This window comes from Bactrocera tryoni, chromosome 5, assembly GCF_016617805.1.
Source record: "Bactrocera tryoni isolate S06 chromosome 5, CSIRO_BtryS06_freeze2, whole genome shotgun sequence".
NCBI classification, from domain to species: domain Eukaryota; kingdom Metazoa; phylum Arthropoda; class Insecta; order Diptera; family Tephritidae; genus Bactrocera; species Bactrocera tryoni.
Genome location: NC_052503.1, coordinates 59,955,686 through 59,979,065, shown reverse-complemented (window position 1 = coordinate 59,979,065; position 23,380 = coordinate 59,955,686). Strand labels below are relative to the sequence as shown.

The 23,380-nt window shown below is 34.3% G+C and overlaps 3 protein-coding genes and 1 long non-coding RNA gene across 5 annotated transcripts; 3 read left to right on the top strand and 1 right to left on the bottom strand.

Annotated features, from left to right (window-relative positions):
• Positions 1 to 173: 173 nt before the first annotated feature.
• On the bottom strand, positions 174 to 1,816 carry LOC120778804. The gene is made up of 2 exons (XR_005705582.1): positions 1,196 to 1,816; positions 174 to 1,140 (listed from the first exon to the last, which is right to left on the bottom strand). It is a non-coding gene; the product is annotated as an uncharacterized LOC120778804 (long non-coding RNA).
• Positions 1,816 to 3,018, top strand: LOC120778803 (putative nuclease HARBI1). Of its 2 annotated transcripts, XM_040110805.1 has the most exons (3): positions 1,816 to 2,359; positions 2,421 to 2,551; positions 2,609 to 3,018. In XM_040110805.1, exons 2-3 carry the CDS (start codon positions 2,449 to 2,451, stop codon positions 2,971 to 2,973), a joined length of 468 nt encoding a protein of 155 aa, XP_039966739.1. In that variant the 5' UTR covers positions 1,816 to 2,359; positions 2,421 to 2,448; the 3' UTR covers positions 2,974 to 3,018. The 2 variants fall into 2 exon arrangements, with proteins under 2 accessions (XP_039966739.1, XP_039966741.1); XM_040110807.1 differs by lacking the exon at positions 1,816 to 2,359 and having other exon boundaries at positions 2,416 to 2,551.
• A 404-nt stretch (positions 3,019 to 3,422) lies between these two features.
• On the top strand, positions 3,423 to 5,320 carry LOC120777636 (enkurin). Its single transcript, XM_040109089.1, has 2 exons — positions 3,423 to 5,012; positions 5,081 to 5,320. The coding sequence occupies exons 1-2, from the start codon at positions 4,335 to 4,337 to the stop codon at positions 5,252 to 5,254; spliced, it is 852 nt and encodes a 283-aa protein (XP_039965023.1). The 5' UTR covers positions 3,423 to 4,334; the 3' UTR covers positions 5,255 to 5,320.
• A 2,113-nt stretch (positions 5,321 to 7,433) lies between these two features.
• LOC120778386 (putative nuclease HARBI1) lies at positions 7,434 to 8,175 on the top strand. The gene is made up of 3 exons (XM_040110173.1): positions 7,434 to 7,510; positions 7,566 to 7,710; positions 7,796 to 8,175. The coding sequence occupies exons 1-3, from the start codon at positions 7,439 to 7,441 to the stop codon at positions 8,173 to 8,175; spliced, it is 597 nt and encodes a 198-aa protein (XP_039966107.1). The 5' UTR covers positions 7,434 to 7,438.
• The last annotated feature ends 15,205 nt before the right edge of the window (positions 8,176 to 23,380 follow it).

The window sequence follows — 23,380 nt, the reverse complement described above, 5'->3', positions numbered from 1 at the left end:
ATGCCTGAACCAATTTGTGAAAATGGGTATTTGTACCCATCCAGATAGATGGCACGAAGATTTAGCTCCAGGTGGAGCATCCTTCATAAAGAGTGGGTTATTATTCTTTCTAGGAAATATGAAATATGTAGGCACGAAAGACCCGCTAGCACTCATGCACGTTATAACAGTTATAAGGGATCCACGTTCTGCGGAAGTCATGGCGCCTATTTGTCGCTTTCCTTTTTGTGCAATTATTTCAGGCTGTCGAGATTGTACCACTGACTGCCCCGTCTCATCTACATTCCAAATATGGGTTGCTGGAAAATTATATTTTGTATACTCATGTTCAAGTAAATTAAAAAAAGAAACGACGTTTAGGCGTGTGAATCCTTTTGCCCTGTCGAAAGTAGTGCCAGTTGGTGTACGTAAGCTTAAAAGTTTTACTATGGCGTTGCAAAGTCCATTCAACCAATCTCTGCCTGCATATTTAGCCAACACATTGAAGTTATTACGAATAATGTTTTTAAGTGTCACCTGAAATTACCCGTTTTCTTTACTATCACATTTTTTACTAATATTTTTATTACTATCGTAATGAAGTTTGGTGGATTATCTATAAATTTAAATAAAAATTTCCTTCACCATTTATTCACTGCGCCGTGCTAAAGAGCTTCTATTACACTATGCTAAAATATCCGACATGTAAAATTACGCGTTCTTAGCAACTGAGAAAAAACTGTGCCGTTGATGATGCCGTTATTTTTTTCTTTTCTTTCAAATTTCACCGCTGACATAATTAGGGTTATCATAGACTAAAGAGTGCCATATTACCCACACTTACTCTACTATGGCGCCTATTTGTCGCTTTCCTTTTTGTGCAATTATTTCAGGCTGTCGAGATTGTACCACTGACTGCCCCGTCTCATCTACATTCCAAATATGGGTTGCTGGAAAATTATAATTTGTATACTCATTTTCAAGTAAATCTTTGGCGACGACAAGGCTGGTAGTGCCGCCTGGCTGTCTGTATAAATCGTTGTATTTTGTATCCTCTCGAGGTTGTACAACAGAACTTCACAGACTTCTATGTACCTGTACTTCCGCTTGGTATATACTAGTTGAGTTATATACCCAAATACTTTGCTTTTGTAATACCACCTAGTGAGGGAAGTTGAAATTGAGGTAGTTTGGTTCTATTCGTGAATATACTTACTAGGGTTACACCAATTTAATTTAATTTTTCTTTGCTCCTCGTGGCAGCGCAAGCTTCTTTCCATATTCTCACTGATTTTATAAGGACTCAGCCCTATAATCCACATAAGCTACTGCTTTCACTCTAACTCAACGACGAGTGCCACTACCCATAGAAGCAAGGAAAGGATACCTTTATGAGGAGGTTTAAACAGCCACTTTTTAATTTTTTCACCTTGCTTAATATAGTACAACAGCGCTTATCGTCTTTTGAAGATGTTGCGAACACTATTTAGCACCGTTATGACTTAATAATAAAACATGGTGTAGTTACTAAGTTTCTAACTAAAAACAGAAAGAAAACGAAAAAAAATCCTTAACACCGAAGTTTATTGCGGTTTTCAACCCGACTTGGTCGAATTGAAGTTAAGGCAACTCAACTTCAGATCAACCAAACTCTTTTTCGGTATTGCGAACTTCAACTAAGTTCAGTCGAAGTATGATAGGCGTTGCCAACCTAAGAAAGGGAAATTTCACAAAAAGTGAAACAGCTAAAATTTTGTAAACGACATATTTAGACAATTGAATTCAGTTGCCGCTCGCGAAAAAGTGAATAAACATAAGTATATAATAAACAATAAATAAAAAATGGATATAAGTTTTGATTTATATTACAATGACGAAAATACTGGAGAAAAAATTGATGTGCTACGTATACGAAAAAGCCTTCGTGATCACTCAAATCCATTGGAGCTTCCAAATGCAAAGTAAGCCATAGTTTTTTCACAATTGATTCATAAGTTATTTTCGATTAAATAAAGAAGCATTTTGTTTTTTACTGAATGAGATGAAGGAACATTTCCACAAACGTGTGCGAGGAACGGCCATGCCTCCTATATTAAAATTATGCGCAACTTTGCGTTTCCTTGCTGACGGTGGTTATCAAAAATGCAGTGGAAATGATTTTAACATTGGGTTGGCGCAACCTACGATATCTTTAGTAATTAAAGAGGTTCTAAATATAATTGAACAACGTATTTGTGCCCAATGGATTAAAATTCAAATGACTGAGGAGGAGGAGGTTAGTTGCATCGGCGGGACTCATGTTCGCATAATTTCGCCAAGAAAAGAAGTGCAACATCTTTATCTTAACAGAAAGGGATACTACAGTTTAAACGTGATGATTGTATGTATAAAAATCCGAATTATATTAGAAACAAAATGGTATAATTTCTTAAAATTTTTAGCTTTGTGATTATAAAATGTCTATTCGGTATGTGGATGCTAGGCATGGCAAATTATGACTCTTTTGTTTTTAATGCTAGCGATTTGAAAGTGCATTTACAGAACAACATACAGAATAACACTTGGATCTTGGGTAAGACTTTATCGTATGTATTTATTGCTAAATAATTAGAGTAATGTAATTTCTCAGGCGACGCTGGCTATCCTCTGCACAAATTTTTAATGACGCCTAATGGCTTGGCGGAAGCTTCTTCACCCCAAGCACGCTACAACTCAAAGGCCTGGAATATTGTAGAGCGGACAATTGGTGTACTCAAGAGTAGATTTCGATGGCTTTTATCTGTACGAGGTGTACATTACACTCCCGAAAAGGCTACGCAAATTGTGAATGCTTGTTGCGTATTGCACAATATTTGCCAACACTTTCAAGTGGAATCTCCGGAAGAAATATCATCTACTTCACATACTACAATGACCAATGATATTTTGGACATAGAAAGAGAAGAAGAGGATATGGCTCGAATAATTCGCAATAATATTATGACTTCCCTCTAAATAATTAAAATATTAAATTTCATTTATTCTTTCTAATGTGCTATTTATTCAGGCATATATTTAAATTTTATTTAAATAAATTCATTAAATAACAATATCACTTCATTTTTTAATGTAAACTTAAACTATGGTACAAAAATATAAAATATCACTTCATTCCAGAATAATTAAAAAAAAATAAAAAAAATATTACTTTGTGTCTTAAATAACCAAAAAAAAATTAAAATCTTTGCGAAGATTTTAATTTAGCAATTTTGAGGCGCTGCACCTCAATTTGAATTTATTGTTTCCAAATTGTGGCTTTCCTTTTCTAATTCTGGAAACTTCTCCATTAACTCCACCAATTTTTCGAATTGCTTTTTGTTGTAACTTTATTTTTTCTAAAAATTTATAAAAAATATTAATTAAAATTAATTTAACATTAATTAAAATATTTATTTTACCCGTCCTCAATTTTTCCTTAATATTTTTTTGTATTTCACTGCACGAATGTTGAACTTCAACTGCTATTAAGCAGTTGAAGTTTATTTATATACTAGTCAACCCCACTTGTACAGAGTTGAAAACCGCAATACCAAAAAAAGTTGAAGTTCGATCATACTTCAACCGCAATTTTTTTTGACGTATTGAGTTGAAGTTGGCAATACCGAATTTTTAAACTTCGACTGAAATGCAGTTGGGTTGAAAACCGTAATAGGGGCATTAATCGTTTAGTTTGTATGGTAGCTATATGCTATAGTGGTCCGATAATGATGGTTCCGAATTTTCGTTCGCGTATATACTGGCAGACAAGCCTATAGACATAAGGGCATGGTTAAGTTGAGTCAGCACGCTGCGCTGATCAATAATATATGTACATACATATATAGCAGGTTAGCAAGGCATTATATCCGATGCCAAAATGGGTATGTTTAAGTACTAGCTGAGTATCTGCAGAAAAAACAACAGTGTCGCAATATTTGTGTTATTTGCTTTCTCGAACATCCCCTACCTGTTATAATTGATGTAAAACAGGGTTGTTGTTTTGTGTCTTCCGACCGCCTTAAACTTAGACTTATCGAGGTTTCACTTTACTTTAAGTTACCAGGCAACAAAGTGAACCGTTTCTTTGGTTTCAAATAAATTTATTGACTTAACCCAACAACTTCTTCGAAACGATAAATTTAGAATGCTTTGGCAACAAATTAATTGAAAGTATTCAAATCAAGCTTTCAAATAGTGAGTCTGTGTCAACGCTTTATATTTTGTAGAAAATTTTTGATACTTGCAAAACAAGCAAACATTTGCTTTTTATCTTAATCCATCATATTTACACTGAAGAAGTATACTTTTTGAACCGAAATAAAAAAATTCAGCAGATTATGTCGCTTGTCTATATAACGCGTCACTATGAGAATATCAAAAACATCGAAAGCACCGCCGAATATTATCAATTCATGAAGGGCAACTCTACGATAAAACCTAGACGGTCCTGTAGAAAAAAGAACAAGTCCAGAGCTGTTGTAAAATTGTCAGATGGTAAGAGGTTATTGACCGATTCTGAGAAGAGTGAGCACAAAACAATGGGCTACAGTGCGACACCGTTACGTGAACCATGCGAATTCCTGCGCAAAAATGGTGGCGTCAAGTGGCAAAGAAAACGCGATCACACTTGTCCTAAACGAGATGAGCCTGTACTGCCGGTGCCACGCTTGGAAGATCTGAAGAAAGAGAAACGAGATAAGGAGAAGAAAAAAGTTAATTTTATTAAGAAGAACGCGCAATGCATTAAAAATGCGCCAGCCAAATGGCATCCACCGAAGTATATTGACTTCCATACAGGCACGCCACGTAAATTGAAAAATTCCGGACTAGTTCCACAATATGTTTGTTCGGAAGCATATGGCAAAGTGCCTTGTTACTTGCGTTTGTATAAAAAGCTAGTGACGGATAAACCCGAAATATGTAAGATTGAACAAGTGCAGCTAGCAGAGCGTTGCAAGTTCAAGGATGCCAGTATTCGTCAGTTACCATTGGAGGAGAGAGATAACATTTTAAAGGTTCAAAGTATAAATATTATTATGTATCTTGAACATTTTCTATTCAAATACATTTATGTTACTTACAGGGTCTTAAGCAGCATTTTAATAATGTCTTCAAAGCTTACCAAGCGGGTTCTTTGTTAATTGACACAATTTCGAAGCGTTTAAGGAAATCGAATTTGGAAAAAGAATTACGGCAATTGGAACACGACATTTTTCTTCTAGAATCTAATCCAATCATATATGTATCTGAATATTAATCGTCAATAAAATGCCCCAACTGTCCAATTTCTACCAAAGCTAATGTATTAATATTGAAATAATACGTCTAAGGTTAGCGACATTTCTTACAAACACACAAAAACTGCCAAATTACTTTGGCGCGTCCGTCTTTCTGTCTGTATATACGCGAGTATGTCCCTCAGATTTTAAGATAACGTTTTGGAATGTTGCACGTGACCTTTTCTTTCCAAGAAGCTGCTCATTATAGCTTATAGCTGTCATACAAGCAGAACAACCAAACTTAAGTTCTTGTATGGACAATTTTTTTATTAATGAACGGTATTACAGCTTCTGTAAAACCGAAGTTAACGTTCTAGTTATCACACCTATTAGAATTGGCAATTTCAAAGCACACACAACTTCAGCATTAATTCAGATTCTTTGAATGGTGGTAGAAACAAGCCACCAGCTAATATGAATGAAGAGCCGCCAAGATCTTCTGAGTTCTGCAGGTTTCAAGATTACGTAAGGATCGCGAGGGCGGTAATGGTAGAGGCCTAGCCTGGCACGATTCCGATTACTTTTTAGCACACACAGGATGTTCACTACGAATGAGATTTCTTCGGTAAAAAAACTGTTAAAAGTGTAAAATGTGGATTTATTTTAAAATTTAGAGTTTAATTTAATTAATTTGAAGTGAAAAATGTTAGTAAGGTGTGTTTAATGTGGTAAAATAGCTTGTTGAAATGTTCGAATTTTGGGAATTTTTGAACTTTAAGGTCGAATATCTCGAAAACTAAGCGTTTGCGGTACCTATAACCCTGGAGGACTTCCTCTTTCCAACGGTACCTTCAAATCGCGGCGCCAAAGAAATCGGAATTGTGCCCCTATCCTTCATACTGTGCATCACTATGCAATATCGACTCTTCGATGGCGACATCGATTTAATATATACAAGGTAAAAACTTTACAATTAATTATACTTATAGCTAAAACTACATTTGTCGGTGTAACGGGGATGGGATTGGCTATCGCTTTGCGTAGTTTTGTACTACACATATTGCAGTTTGAGCGATTTGGTTGGTGTCGTATTGTATTAGTTTGTACCGCATGATATTAATGCATCATGTGATACTTTTTAAACGCGTGGAATGCTAACTAACTGTTGTAGAATCCGTCAATTGCCGTTTGCGATAATTTAATTGATTAGTCTTCTGTGGGGTTTTTATAAGGGGTCTAATTATTGAATCCGTATCGAAATCGAATTTGTTGCAGAAAGAATTTTCGATCGAAAATGTTCATGCGATCATTGATACCGTCGATAACCTGCTTTACCATACCTTAAGTAAACTGTGTTATCAACAAATTTGACAAGTTTGAAAAATGAAATAAATTGTCTTAGCTTTTTGGTTCATTTTTACAAATATTTAAAATGGATACAATTGCATTATATTTAAGTGATAGTAATGATAAAAATAGTGTAAACATTCTTCGTGAGCGCAGGGGCCCTATTCTGTATCTCGATTCGAAAGTAAATTCTATTCGAATTTAATATTCGTCTCGAATGTGTTTTAGCATTCTGTAAAAAAATCGAATTAAGTTTATAAATATGCGAAAGTTGTACCACCCTGTGCCAGTATTTTCGAATGCTAAATGTCAAAATAAAATGAAATAAGTTTAAATTTATTTGAAAAATATGGATTCCGTTGCATTGTGGATGGAGGACGAGGAAATTATTGAGGAAAGGATTACGAGAAGATATATAAGAAATGAATTTAATATTATGGAATTATCGCAAAAAAGGTAATTTGTTATGTACATATGTATTATGTTCGGTTATAAACTGTTTTTGCATTTGTGATTATAGCTTCATACAAATCTTTAGACTTTCTAAGGAAGTCTTAAGAGGCATAACTGAAGAACTAACGGTACCTATAAGATCCGCGGCAGTAAATCCAGCTATAAAACTTGCTGCTACTTTAAAATTCCTTGGTCAAGGGGGCTATCAACATCAAATAGGGCAAGACCGGTTTGCAGGGTTAGCACAGTCCACCACATCTAAATGTATTGCAGAAGTTTTGAATGCTATTGAAAAAACAATGTGTCCGAAACACATAAAATTTGAAATGATCTCACAAGAAAAGCGTGAAGCTAAGAATTATTTTTATTAAAAATTTGGATTACCAGGAATAATAGGTGCTGTTGATGGAACTCACATTCAGATGGTTAGATCAGTAAAAGATGAACATCTCTTTTTTAATCGAAAGCTAAAGCATAGCGTCAATGCTATGGTGGTAAGTTTATATTACGACGTTTTATTCAGACTTATTTATTGTACTTTATAATTAGATTTGTGACCATAACATGTATATAAGAGCTGTAAATGGAGTTTATGGTGGAGCAGCGCATGATGCCCACGTATGGAGCCTTTCAAACGAACGACAATACATGCTATCCAACTATCAAAACGGAGATAAATCTTCATGGTTAATTGGTCGGTGCTTTTATTCAAACCGCTTGTACTTGTATTTATATATAGTCTAAGGCTTACTAATTATTCATTATCTATCCTATTTAAGGTGATTCTGGATATCCATTAGAGCCATGGATCCTTACGCCTTACCGCAATGCAGAAGAAAATTCACTTGAAAGTTTGTACAATGAAAAATTTACAAAAGCAAGATCAATAATCGAGCGTGTATTTGGAATTTTAAAAAGTCGTTTTCGATGCCTGCTTGCTGGAAGAGGGCTTCACTATGCACCAAAAAAAATTGTTAAAATATTGAACGTTTGTTGTGCCCTGCATAACATTTGCCTCATATACAACGTTGAAGCACCAACAGTAATTGAAATTAATGAAGAACGATCTAATTTGGCTTTACCCAACGTAGATCAAAACGAGTTTTCACGAATTGCGCAAACAATACGAGACCGAACTAAAATAAGCTTGCGTTCGTAATTTAAATAAAGTAACTAAAAAGCAATCCATTTATTTCATTTCTTTCAATTATTTATACATTTCAATAAGTAAAATTAACGGGTATTTACATTTAACATTTGTTCCTTGATTTTAAGTTTTGCAATTCTTATATTGTTCCTCTCCCTGTCGCTTTTAATTTTGTACTCATGCTTTAACTTTGCAAACTTTAGTTTTTGTCTTTCTAGTTCTATTCTTTCTTCATTTTGTTCAACAAGTTTCTTATTAGATTTAACTATGGATTTTAAATTGTAAATCACGTCTTTTAAAATCTTAGTACAATCCTTGTGAAACTTTATTTGACCGTCTACTTGCATTTTCAAGAGATTGTTTTTACTTCCTGTACGTGACCGCACAGTGCTACATTTGGGTGACGTTTGGGGGCGAGTAGGTGGTGTTAAAGGTGGCAGTTCTTCCAAATTTTGCAAATCACTTATGTCGTTCTGAGTGCTTGGATCCGTGATTTCACATTGGTAGCTTTGTGTGACTTCACTTGTTCCCGCACCGAACTTTTGAGCGTCTCCTATCCCATCTACCGCTTGATTTATCTGCAGTAAGTCAAATGCTCCTAATTCAACTGAATTGAAGGAATGAACTTTTGCAGGCCCACCACCTGTCCCCGACATACATATGCAACTTATTTTTGCGAGCTTTAGCCTTAATGTGGGTTTTGTAATCCGCCCAAACCTTAAATGCAAACAAAATAAATAGAAATCAAAGCACAGGTAACGTATAATAGCAAAATAATTTTGTTCACACAGAAATTTACCTTTTCCACGAAAGCATGTCCCGTATGGGTGGTCTATCTCCATTTAAATTCTCACTCAACCGCTCCCACAAATGTTTACTTGTTTGTTTAGCGTCGGTACATTTTACGTAGCCTTTGGCCAAGTTTGGATGTGATTCCATAAACTCCACCATAATTTCAAATTGGCTTTGTTTAGTGTGCTGACTTTTGCTAACCGAGTCCCTATTAAAAATAACATTTTTTTTAAACTTATCTATAGTATAATATGTAATAAAACTTATTAAAATACTTACATTTTTCAAAACGTCTTTATTCTACAACTCATAAGCTAACGAATATTTTATGCGAAACTCGAATACATTTGACAATTAAATTCAAATTACATAGTTGCAAATTTTCTTAATTCGGATTCACTTTTCGAAAGAAGGATTCAAAAATGCGAAAATAGAGTAACCGAATACAAAAAATTCGAATTCGAGAAAATTCATTTTGGAATCTAGATACAGAATAGGGCCCCTTGGGAATATTTCGAAAAACGTTTTGGAAATGGATGACTATAAGTGAGTTGAACTATTTAAGCTAAAAAAAACAAACATGTCATTTGCATATGCATGTAAATACGCAGTTTCGTCAAAAATTTTCGGATCAACAACAGGGAATTTATATACGTTTTGGGGGAATGCGAAAATATATTTGGATATGACAAAAGACAAGGTTCTCTTTCTCCAAAAATAAAATTTGCTGCATGTCTACGTTTCTTAGCCACAGGCTGGAAAGGACTTCAATATAAATATCTACATTTTGTGTTGTATTAGATGAAGTACTCAACATTCTTGAATACAGGCTATGTTCAAGATGAATTTCCATTGACATGACCGCCAGCGAGGAATTAGAAACAAAAATATATTTTTTTGGAAAATCAAAAATTCCTGGTGTGGCAATGGCAGTTGATGGAACTCACGTAAACATAATGGCACCGTCAAGAGAAAAACATCTGTATTTTAACCGCAAAGGATTCTCAAGTCTGAATGTTATGGTGGTTAGGCTTTTTCAGAATTCACTTTTCACTCTGTATTCTATGTACATATATGTACATATATATTTTTCGTATGTAGGTGTGCGACCACAAGATGCAAATACGATACGTTTGTGTTAAGTATCCCGGCAGTAGTCATGATTCTCACATATGTGAATGAAAAAAGTGAATTTTTACAAAATATCATCGATATTAAGTACATATATAAAATTTAGGAACTAGAAGCCACGCAAATTCTGAAGTTCCAAAATTCTCACAATAAGGTTTTTGAGGAAATTGATAAAAGCCATAGAAAAAACCCATTTTCGATCTATATCTTTTACACTTTTGACACAATTTTTGCCCGAATTGGAGTTTTTAAATACAATTTTTGAAAATTTGGAGAAATAAAAGAATTTGTTACATTCAAAGCATAGGGTAACTGCGAGAGTGACACGTCGCTAGACAAAGCTAGAAAAGTGCATCTTTAAGTTCTATCACTATTTTTATGAAAGATATAAGACAAATTCAAAGACTGAAGAGTATTTGAGTAAAAATTAATATTTTTCATTGTTATTCAGATTATTATAATAATTTATAATAAATTTTGTAAAAAAAATTGTTGAAGTGTTTTTCTGAATATTGAAAAACGGCGAAGATCGTTTTTCCGCCCCCAAGACGAAATTCCCCAAATTTCTGCGCTCACGACGAATGTTTACACTATTTTCATCATTACTATCACTTAAATATAATGCAATTGTATCCATTTTAAATATTTGTAAAAACGAACCAAAAAGCTAGGAAAATTTATATAATTTTTCAAACTTGTCAAATTTGTTGATAACGCAGTTTACTTAAGGTATGGTGAAGCAGGTTATCGACGGTATCAATGATCGCATAAACATTTTCGATCGAAAATTCTTTCTGCAACGAATTCGATTTCGATGCGGATTCAATAATTACATAGACCCAATATAAATTTCACCATTGAATTTGTTTAAAAAGAGTATTCCTGGGTTGGAATATGTTGGTGGTTGACCTCCATACAGTTTGGCAAACGAATTTTTAGCAGATTATTGATACATGAGTCATTTTACAACATTTCTTTCTCCTTTTCCTATGTGCTGCCGGCTAGCGATTTGAAGATTATGTTGCTGCTCTGTACTTTGGCGATAATCGCGGTCGTATGAGGAGTGAAGGAGCACAAAATGTCGAAAGTCACACGTAAAATTTTAAGATTATTGACAGTCGGTATCTTAACGCCATCGACATGCAATATAAAGGTGCACTCCTTCGTCCAGTTTGTAAATATGGTCGCTGTAGATTTAGTGGGGGAGAGTGTTACGTTCGTGCAGCGAGAAGCGAGAAAGGTCGGAGAGATAGCCGTTTACTTTTGAGCACATGCCATCATTCCATTGTCCGACGTCATTATCGCGCAATCATACGCTAGGTGATACAAATTTCCTCTGGTGGTTGCGTGAGTTTCAAGATGTAGAAGTTTAAACAATAATGGATAGTGGAAACCACCCTGCGGAACCCTTTGTTTAATTCTTCTCAGGTTTGAGTTTTTACCTCCAGTACAGATGATTTACGACCGCTCAGGTCTTCCATGGTCGAGGAGTTTCTGCCCTAGAGGAAGTGTAGATTTTTCGATGTCCTCAAGTAACGTTGTGTGATTGACTGTGTCAAAGGCTTTAGACAAGTCCAACGTCCTAGTGGCTTTAGAATCAGCATTATAATTCTATCAGGGGGAAATGAATTTGGACGATTCTGCCTTGTTGATGACACCCTGAACCTCTTCATCGGTGAAAGTAAGTGGTGCATAGTCTTTTGGCACTTTGCGTAGCTGTCGAGTAACACATCGTTTGGCTTTGTCTACCGAAATGTGCAGTATGAATTGCCGGCTAAAATAAATCGCGCACCTCTTCGGGATCAAAGAGGCATGGAAATTGAATTTAATTTCAACTCGGTCAACATGTCTCTTCGCATTAGTTTACCATTTACCGAATCTTCAAATTGAGATCCCTTATTCGGGGTTAGCTAAAACAACAACTTCGGCTGGAAAATTAGGGCGGGATTGCACGGGAATTGCGCGATTTTTCTAGCCGGGATGAAGAGGGCGGTAGCTGCTGCGATCACCTTGAGGAACTGATACTCGCCAACGATTACGTCCGTAGGAATGGGTTAAGCGGTGAAGGCGCTTTTAGTAAATTCTGTGAAGCCGAGTTAGCTTTGGTAATATTGATATAGTTATGAGCATATGAATGCGAGAGTAAGAAAAGGTCGCCAAGTTATGCTATTTATCCGACCATGCAATGATAATATCGGCAAAAGTGCGCGTTAAAGTCGCCAATCGGTTTTCACCACGAAGTAGCGCACTTACATACATATGTATGTTCGAGTGATATCCTGTTGAGCAACATGTAACAGACTGAAATATATATTAAATATCTCGGGATCGACATCGCCTGACCAGATAGCTATACCTTGATGGCGCAGTCTATAAGACGAAATTGCACGATGTTGTGCAGTATGAAGGCTAGGCCTCCACTGCGCTCTTTACCTAATACGTTGACACCTGCACAACTCAGAAGAACTGAGCGGCTGTTTAACTTACTGATCAAAAGGGGAGCTCCTATGGGCCGTGGAGATTCCCTGTTAGCCACTCTGGTGGAGTGGCGGCGCAGTGTTTGAAGGTTTAGGTGCAGATTGCACAGCCGTAGAGACTAAAGTCGCAGTAATGCATTGGCAGTTTATTTTCTTTGTTTTTTCTCTCTTGCTCTTCTAATTTGGATCATTCACAATGCGTAACCAGCTGGCAAAATTACCTGAAGAAATAATGTATTTTTTTCCTGAGCAATTACTTTAGAGCTGGACCTTAAAGCAGCGAAGACGCTAATCTAAACAAGTAAAAAGGGCTAAGTTCGGATGCAACCGAATATGTTATAATCTTGCGACTTGCACGATTCAAAGCCAGCGAAATACCTTAAAGGTTGGTACGCAGCTCTCAAGTAATTGCTCAAGAAAAAAAATACATTATTTCTCAAGTAATTTTGGCAGCTGGTTACGCATTGTGAATGATCTACATTAGAAGAGCAAGAGAGAATAAAAGAAAACAAACCCTGCAAGACGGAGGTAACAGATTGCACAAACACATTGAAACATTTTCAGCTGTTCACTAACACTGTTACATTTTCTGGAATTTTCAATTGAATGGGAAAATACGTAAGTAAGATAGAGAAAAACTATCGACATTCTAAACATATTGTAATATTAACTTGCTAGAATAGGAGAGACGAATGCCCAATTTTTCAAGAAGAAGAAAACGAAAAGCGCAGTTTATTTTGGTTTTTAAAGAGGTAAGTTCGTTATTTCATTATTTGATGTTTTATAATTAATTTCTTATTTACATTTATACTATATATGTTATTAATTTCTTTTATATAGAGTAAACGAAAAAGATTAACAACGAGCAAAAGGTAAGCATTGTGAATTGAATGTCGTGTGTGTAATTAAAATTTTTAATATTACAGAAATCATTTGGAGCGTTTGGATGCGTATAACAAAGACGCACCATTCAATTAGCAGCATCACCGGTGACTTGGAGGACGAGCATTACGTGGAGCTCGCTATTAGTTTAAGTAAATATTTGATTATTTTGATGTTATTATTAAATAAAGCGAAATAATAAAAAACTGAATTTTATTTAAAAGAATTGAATTTGGTAGAAGTAACAAATGGGTAACAGATAATCTTGTTACTGCTTGTTCCTGCTAGCATGCTTATATGTTATAGGTAACAAACTGATAACGAAAATAATAGCACTAACAGATATTCGGGTAACAAATACTTTTTGTTATCCATAACACATAGGTAAGCAATGCGCTAACAAAAGAATTTGTTACCCGTAACATACTGTGAAGAGATTTGCTAACAAATGCATGTATTCTGTTAGAACAAGGCAGCATGCGATATTTGCCATTGGTTAGAGCGAGATAACCATTGAACATCAAATAGCTATGTGTTACTTTTTTCCCATTCTCTGAACAAAAGTAACAAATATTTTAACGAATGCAAAAGTGAACAATAACAAGCCGCCTACACGTTTGCTAACAGCTACCCGTCTTGCAGGGTATATGGTAACATAAATATTTTCATTGAGATTTCAGAAATGTTGTTGATGATTGGTAGGTTTTATACAACATTTCAAAATGGAATATACTTCATAATAATGATTTCAACTAATTTAGGATGAATTTGACGATTACTTCGAATTTCCTTCAAGAAACAATTGTTGATTTGATGTTTCCTCGCAAAACAAGGTTTGCCATATTCACATTTTACTGAAAAAAAGTATCAAAAATTAGTACTAGATTTCTTGAGAGCTGCGTACGAGCACAAGTAAGTTTGTCGCAGGAAAGTATCTTGAACGTTTCTTAAGCGTTTTTTTATATGAAGTTTTTACGTTTCTTGCGAGCTGCGTACTAAGCTTAAGGTGGGTTTCCAGCTCTCAAGAAAAGCAAAAACTTCATATAAAAAAACGCTTAAGAAATGATCAAGAAGTTTTCTGGTGTTAAATTTTCTTGTGGCAACATCCAGCTCTCAAGAAATTCAGGAAGTATAGTTACTACTTTTATTTTATAAATTGTGTATAGGCAATACTGGTTTTGCGAAGAAACATAACAGTTTCTATATATTTCTGACGCAAATTGAGTGGGAAGAAGAAGTAAGTTTGTGGTTTTATTTGATATTTTTACGTTATTTAATCCTTGGAAATGGAAGACTTAAGACCTATAGCAAAACGGCAAAAGAGAATAAAAAATGTCACAGCAGATGAAAAACGACAACGGGTTGGGTTTAGTATCGCGCCGGTTAATTTTGGCTCACTGTACCTAAACGAGACAACCGAATTGAAAATTTTAAACACGAATGTATGCTTAAATTATCAAACTTTATTTTTAAACATATTTTATAAAAATCGGTTCGCAAATTTTTGCACAAATTCACTGTAAAAAATGCTATTTTTTGCAAATTTCTCAATATATGCTAGTGTATTTTCACCTGTTGTGCATTGTACCAAACCAATTATGGATACATTTTCACGCACATATATTACTTATGAATTATAAAAACCACCAGTAATGTTTTTAATTACTTTTGATTGTTAATTTCTTTGTAAATCTTTAAATAAAATACACCTTTTTCTGGATTCAATTTCAATTCAATAATGCGAAAAACCAAAATGACTGCCTAATTTCAACTGTCAAATTACCGAGAAAGCACGAACAAAAGGGAATAAATTAAACCCAGTTAGCAATAAATGTATGAAGTGAACGCGAAAAGGTGTTCAATGCTAAAATACTGTGGATGGCGTAGCCGGTGTTGGACCGGCCAGGGTTATTTTTTTAAAGCGCGGCCGAAGGCCGCCAACGCAAAAAGAAGTTCTATGCGAAAAAAATCTGATACACCCCGGTGTTGGACCGACCAGGGTTATTTTTTTTGAAGCGCGGCCGAAGGCCGCCCACGCAAAAAGGAGTTCTATGCGAAAAAAACCTGATACACCCGGGTGTTGGACCGACCAGGATTATTTTCTGTAGCATTAATAGATAATTTGTACCATTAATATGTAGATGCAATTAAATATGTATGTACATTGCACTGAAACATTTTGGTTTTCTTTATTTTGAATTATTGTCCATGAGCAATGAAAATGCAATGAAAATGAGCAAAAACACCGATTTTTGGTCATTTTCAAAGGGCTCCCTATAGGTCTATAGTGGCTGTAGGGGGTCGAGGGGGGGTTTATTAAAAAGTTCGAACCTTCCTCTTTCCGATAAGGGGGCGTGAGGGGGGTTGCGGGGGTGGCCCGCAAGCACAAAAATGGTAGCGCTGGTAGAGAAACGCTGGAGGAGCCTTTTTTTCAGACACGATTGATTGGGAGTTTGCTGAAGAAATGGCATTTTTGCCAAATATATCACACAAAAGAACGTAAGTCTATTAAATATTATTTTAAAATTTCATGAATTTTTGTTGTGCTTTCGCAGAACTTTCACAAGTCCAACATTTGAAGATTTTGATTCATCTTCACCCATAAATAGAGCGAATGTGGAGGTGTTAAGTGTTCCGCAATATGATTATGTAAGTGTATATAATGTGCTGTAAATAGATGAATATAATGTGCATGTTTTATTTTTTATTTGTGTATTTTGCAGAATCCAACACCCACCACAAGTAGTCGGACGTTTAGCGGAAGTCAAAATGACGAGGCATGGAATCGATTCAACAACATTTTAAAGAAGCAAGAAGATTTGGTAGCAGCTAAGAACAACTCACCATATGCACAAGTCCTTGTAAGTTTTGACTGGTTGTTGAATAAGCTTCCACGGTCAGTTGGTGATGATATTTGTATCGAATTTTACAGTATGCTGTTACAGAAAGTTAATGAACTTAAATCAAAAAATTAAAACAAATATCTTTTTATACTCACTTGTCTTCTTCTTCTTTTCTTAAAAAACATATATACTTGATATACATAAAATAAATAGTAATTATTGTTTTTATAAATAAACATAAATATTGAAAAATTCAAAGAAATGTCGTATAATTTTGCCATGGAACAGATCCAGATGTAGAATTTACATAAGCTTTTAAGACTGGATCATTCCGCAAGTTTTTAAAATCGGTGAAAAACCTCCCCTTCTCATTCCTTGCCTTGAGATACGAGCTCAATGACAGGGTCTCCTGCGGCTTATTTTGTTATTTCCAGACTCCATGATGGTCATGAATGTGCCACAGTTCATCATAAAATTTAGCCTAAAATATAAGAAATACATACATTTGTTTACACACTATAATTTGGTGACATATTATATAAAATCTGAATATGGATACTAAAAAGGACCACCTGAAAAATAAATAATATTAATTAATTATGATATTTTTAAATTTAAATATACATATTGGGAAACTTCCCAATCGCCCTTGCTCAAATATCTTTTCTGTTTGATTAAAGTGCTGAACACATAGAGCGCGACAGACTGCAGCAGCACGACAGTGAACTGAAAACGTCGTTGTGCATCTTACTACATGTACATTTGTGAGAAGCAACAACATAACAATGGCCGGCATGTACACAAAACAAGGCAGTTGTCCATTTTGAATGAACACAATATCGTTGTGGCCATACTAATTCTTTCACTTCAATGGAATTTTAATATTTTGTTAAAAGTGAAATTTTTTATGCAAAAAATAAGTAAATGGGTACATATTTTTGCTTTAAATTATCAATTGTTATTACAAATGATATAATAGAGCTATTTTATGCTTTTATTTGTAAAATAACGTAAAGTTTTTTAGAGCTGTGAATAATTTTACATTTTACATATTAGTGACATCACCACTCTACCTCCTCTTTCTATCTTCCATTCTACTGTCAGTAGAGTAGAGTTACTGTCGTCCTACTGTCGATGGCAAATATAGGAGGATATTGAAGTTAGCGAGAGCGACAACTGTCGGCCAGCAGTCATGTAGTCGTGCAGCTGCCAAAAAACCTGTGTCCTTAAGAACGTGTGTATTTTTAATATTTGACAGATGTCGTTTGCAGTTGTCGCGCTCTATGTGTTCAGCGCTTAACGCTTTACTTTTTTGTATACCAATTACCCTTGCCCAAATATCTTTTCTGTTTGATTACTTTTTCACACTCTTCTACTTCTACTTTTTAACATTCACGGTGCGATATGAAATGTCAAAATTTCTTGCTAACTACTATTTCACACAAAAGAAATAATACCGATAATTTCTTGAGCATTTACTTGAGGGCTGGAACCTAACCTTTAAGATGTAAAACGTAAACCAGAGAATCGGATTCTAATAGACAGACGGTAGCGTTAATCCGGATTAACTGCGCACTTAACCAGATCCAAATTTGTAGGTAACCGACGGCAGCTATGCGAGTTTGAAACTCTCGTAAACAGCTGTTTTGTATTACAATAATCATATCATATCAGCACGTTATTTTTAAAACTGTATCATAACATAAAATTTCTTGTTTTATTATTGAAAATTTTGAAAAACAGTTGTCAGTGTTCCTTGTTTTTCATTCACAATAGATTAAAATTGGCCATTTTTGACAAAGTTGCGAACGAAAATACAGAAAATACATTAGCGGGCTTTATTTACATTTACTTGCGCATTTGACCAATGTTAATGCAAGTTAGTAATGCACAAAAATTTCGTGCATTTAGCTGAATTTACTAAATTTGAGTAGGCAACACTGCCCAAAAATAGATAGTTTCTGCCAAAGTGTATTCAACAAAGTGAACTAAGTATATGACATTTAATTTTTCTTTACGCTTATTTGACATGAATGTTGTCATTGACTTAACCCTTACATTTATTCAAAAATTCAAATTCGGAAATTCAAAAGTAAGCAAATTTCAAGACGAAAAACAATATTTTTTTTAAATAACTGAATAAAATGCCGAATACTTGTTGCCTATGCAAAACAACTCATGGAAGCTACTTACCAATGTTTTGTGCTCCAACTGACAAATCGCAACGGAAGGAATGGGAAAAAGTATGTGGCGTACAACTCAGTTTGTCATCGAGAATATGTGGGCTACATTTTAAGGCGGAGGAAATAAAAGAATCTCCCCTTAAAAGAAGACGACTAAGCCCCGATGCAGTACCCTCATTAAACTTACTTCCCAATCTTCAAGAAAAAAAGTAAGAAACCCTCATATTTTGATAAATAAAAATTTTACGTTTGTACTATTGATTAGGTCTCAAGACAAACTTGTTTGCGCGAAAATTTTAACAACTGATCGGAAGCTATACATGATGTGCTGTAGTTTTTGTGGTAAGGAGTTTCTGTTGTGGAATTGGTGTAAATTTCTGGTGCACATGAACGAGAACCACGCGTTTTTTAATAATGCTCTTGCCAACGCAGCTGTTCAAACCGAGTAAGTTATTTTTGGTTGTCTAGTTTAAACAAGGCCATGCATCAAGCCCTCTCTAACCTGTAGAGGAAAATTGCCCTGCAAAGTATCACATGAACATACTTGTATAATGAACATTATTTGAAAATATAACGCACAAACACTGATTATTTTACCTACATATGGTAAGATATCGTGGTGCCATGCGTTTGTATTAATACTCCTCGTTGTATAATGTGAATATACTTTGGGGTGTCTTTAGACTAAATTTTAATGTGATATGGCTAATACGTTTACATGTAGGGGTAATCATTTGTCGGAACCGATTAAATAAAATGACAGTAACAAATAGCTCCCTTACAACATGTCATACATTTTGCGTTATATTTTCACCTTTTAAACAACTAATTGATCATACAAAACATGGTACTTATTATATGTTCATGAAAAGTATAAAGCATTCAATATAACGATTTTTCTTAGTTCTTAATATGAGCTGAAAACCGTATCGTTTTCTTATGTATTATCGATGCAGAACATATAGTTGCCACGGAACAGAAAAATTTAGACCTTCAAGTTAGGTCGCTAGAGAGTGAAGTAGCGAGCTCGAGTAAGCTTGTAACCGCAGTGAAAAAGTTTTTTACGGAAGGTCAGATTATGAAGCTGATTGTAAATAAAAATATACATTGGTCATGGTCAGACATTTCATCGGCCGTTATCTTACATGCATCAGGACCGAAGCATATAGGCATTTGCTAAAAAATGGTTATCCTCTTCCGTGTGTGGCCACTTTGAATAACTGGGTGCGAAAATTGAAAATGGATGAAGGGCTTTTAGAAAATGTCATTAAACTTATGGAACATAGTAAATTAAGTAAACAGGAACGGATCTGTGTGCTCTCCATAGATGAGATGAAAATAGCTTCATGCTATGAGTATGATCCAATGGAGAGAGTCGTGAGAAAACCATCAAACTATTTGTATTCGTTCGAGGATTGGTGTCCTCATGGAAGCAACATATTTTTTATAGATTTGATTATAAAATAAAGAAAGATACATTGGAGAACATAATCTCAAAACTATATTCAGCAAACTTTACAGTCGTTGGAGTCGTTTCGGACATGGGGCCTTCTAATCAAGCAATGTGGAAAGATATCGGTATCTCAACTTGTAAGTGGTATATTATTATATTATTATGAGAATGCTAGAATGCGTCTTAATTTACAATAATTTACACTAATTCATTAGCAAAAACTTGGTTCAATCATCCTAATAGTGATACACAGCGTGTATTTGTGTGCTGATGCACCGCACCTTTTAAAATTAATTAGAAATCACTTTATAGATAGTGGTTTTATTTATGAAGGAAAATTATAACAGTACAGACAATTAAGCAAGTTTTGAACCTAACGACAGTCTCGGACGTATCCATTACTTATAAATTAAGCGATGAGCATTTGGAAGTAAAAGGCGCAAGCCGTCATAAAGTGAAGCTTGCTGCGCAACTATTTTCGAACACGTTTGCTAATGCTATAAGAAGATGCTACATAGATGGACATAAAATATATACCGCAGTGGAATGTGCAGATTTTATCCAACTTGTTAATAACTGGTTTGATATTTTTAATTCTAATATTCGTTCTAATCAAACTCCGTTCACAATGCCATATGAAAAAGCACTTTTGCAACAAAACGAAGTGCTCGAAAAAATGTCAAAAATAATGTCTGAGCCCTTGATTCCAAATAAACGATGCATAGCTCCTTTTCAAAAGGGAGTAACTATTTCCACAACGTCTCTTAAGCTATTACTTGAGTACCTACATGGAAACTTTGGGATGGAATATATTTTAACGCAGCGCCTGAATCAAGACATTTTGGAGCATTTTTTTGGCGCTATGAGAACGGTTGGAGGGCAATATGACCATCCGACACCGCTACATTTTAAATATCGACTTCGAAAATATATGTTTGGTAGATATATATTAAATGATCCTTTAAAGTGTTTTTATTTAATTTGTGTTTTTTTTTTTGTAGCACGGAACACCGAAAGTTTCAGCTCAACATTGAACGTACAAGAGGACGATGCAAAGTGGCTGACACTAGATCCGGAATACTTTTTAGAAGATGAGATATATATATGTACATGAAGAACACTTTTTAAGTAAAGAGCTTGACAAAATTAATAATCAAAATTTAAGTAGTACAAGTTTGGGTTCATTTTATGAAGATGGACTGGAATATTTGGGTGGTTTTTTAATACACAAATTAAATTTAGGTGACAGAATTTCAACTGATAGTACATGGACATGGGTAGACCACCGAGGGGGGACAAGACTTACAAAACCGAACCACAATTTTTTAGACCAGTTAAAACTTTTAGAAGACGTGTTTATAAATGTGAATAACGACAACATTTGCAGTGACAGAAATTTGGTAGACATACTTTTTGATAAATGCAAAGATATTGCTCTTGAGGATAATGTCAAGAAATTGTTTTTTAGGTGCAGGATACATTTTCGAATCAAGCATTTGAACAAAAATTTGAAAAATAAACACTTGCATCAAAAATATCACAACGACAAAAAAAATATTTTATACACTTGAAAATACAATATTAGAAACAAAACTACTCATTTAATTTTTGATTTATGCTTTGGAATGAACTATATGAAAGAATTATAATTACTATTATAATTTAAAGAGTCGCATAAACATCTGTATACAGTTTCTAATAGTTTGGCGGGGTACTGGTTACGACGTATATTTATATAGTTACAATAAAATTTGTGAATAATGTTGCATTTATACACGTATGTAATTGTTTGTAAAATAAATATGAATTCATTATAACGTTGAGAACAAATAAATTGGTTGTCTCTATTTCTATTACGTTTATATTTATCATATATATGTATGTATGTAAAGCAAATGGCTTCATATTGTTCAAGATAAAACAAAAACACACGGATTAATATAAACAAATACATGAATTGTTTACTATTTTATTGTCAAATAAGCGTAAGTCAAATACTTATTTCACTTTGTTGAATACACTTTGGTTTCTGCTATTGTTTGACAGATGTCGCTTGAAATCTGCCGCCTTGTTTGTGTTTACTGCTTCAGAGGTAAATAGTTTTTATATTGCTAATTAAATTATGTGCAAGTATATTAACAAAAACAAATTTTAATATTTGTAGATGGCAGAATATAAACAACGTACAGTTTGCTAAACAAATTTCACTATCAGCTGTCTAGGGCTATAACTGTCTCAAATTTTGAGGATTAAATGAGATTTAACAACAATTCACTAACTTCTGATTAACTGCATTAATCCGTACCAACACTAATACTCTATATAACTCACACACTGACCGACAAATTAGGCATACATTTGTTAGAAAAAAGAAAATCATTATATATAGTACAGGGTTTTCAATAAAACCCCTACAAAAGTTTTGTAAATAAAACAAAAATAGTTTAGGATATCAATAAAATTATTTATTCCTGTGAAAGCAAATTCGTACGTATTTAATGAGTCCCCAAGTTATACGTATAACCGTTAGATGAACAAAACTATAATACTCAAGATCATCTTCTTTAGAATATCGTAATTGTTTTTGTGAGAAACGTCGTCATATATTCCGTATAGGTCTAACTTTACTGTGCGAATTGCGTTGTATTTTATTTGGCGTGTGATACAATTGTTCGGAAAGCGAACGTTTCGATGGTCGATGCTAAATTTTTCGAATCTATTGGCAATAGCAATAGATTTGACAGTTAATATGCCATAAATTTTTGCCTTTCGAGATGCCCCTTTAGGTAAAAAACTATAGCCAGAGATAACGGGGCATCTCGATAGGATAAAATCTATGTCTTGCTAACTGTCAAATCTATTGCTATTGCCATTGCCAAATCTGTATGTGGGCATTTGTTATCATAAGATAATCACAGAGATAAAATAATCATTTGCGCAAAAGTGTAGGGTAGGTAGGTTCGAGCTGATGTAGCGCATACTTTGAGCTCTTGAAAAATTTATTTTATCATTTGCGAAGGTAGCATTTGGGTAGGTAGCTGATGTAACGCATGTTTTGAGCCCTAGAACTGTTTAAATCTTTTATGTGGAAAATAAAAAAGGGATAAAGATCCTTTTGTTTACAAATGTATTTCTGGGAAAAATTAAATAATAACAAAGAATAAAGATCCTTTTTTTACAAATGTATTTCGGGGAAAAATAAGAATTCATATTTTTGGACTACTATGTAATAATTGTGGCATACATTTTACATACCAATTAAAATAATAAATTTAAAATTTATTAAATTTAAGATTTCGCTTATTCCCAACCCAATTTGCACAATTTTTCTGTAAATTAACAATATTAAACTAAATATTAATTTTTTGAAAAAATGTTATTCTGAAAATGTACTGTATTTTTATATTATAACACAACCGTCTTAATATTCGCTCTTCTAATTTTCATATTACCGAA

What these genes read in the sequence shown, in the direction of transcription:
- LOC120778803 (XM_040110805.1), top strand. Translation starts at nt 2,449, where the DNA reads ATGTGGATGCTAGGCATGGCAAATTATGACTCTTTTGTTTTTAATGCT. An exon ending in GAATAACACTTGGATCTTGG is followed by an intron (nt 2,552 to 2,608) that starts GTAAGACTTTAT and finishes GTAATTTCTCAG; the next exon opens with GCGACGCTGGCTATCCTCTG.
- LOC120777636 (XM_040109089.1), top strand. Translation starts at nt 4,335, where the DNA reads ATGTCGCTTGTCTATATAACGCGTCACTATGAGAATATCAAAAACATC. An exon ending in AGAGAGATAACATTTTAAAG is followed by an intron (nt 5,013 to 5,080) that starts GTTCAAAGTATA and finishes TGTTACTTACAG; the next exon opens with GGTCTTAAGCAGCATTTTAA.
- LOC120778386 (XM_040110173.1), top strand. Translation starts at nt 7,439, where the DNA reads ATGGTTAGATCAGTAAAAGATGAACATCTCTTTTTTAATCGAAAGCTA. An exon ending in ATAGCGTCAATGCTATGGTG is followed by an intron (nt 7,511 to 7,565) that starts GTAAGTTTATAT and finishes CTTTATAATTAG; the next exon opens with ATTTGTGACCATAACATGTA. An exon ending in TAAATCTTCATGGTTAATTG is followed by an intron (nt 7,711 to 7,795) that starts GTCGGTGCTTTT and finishes ATCCTATTTAAG; the next exon opens with GTGATTCTGGATATCCATTA.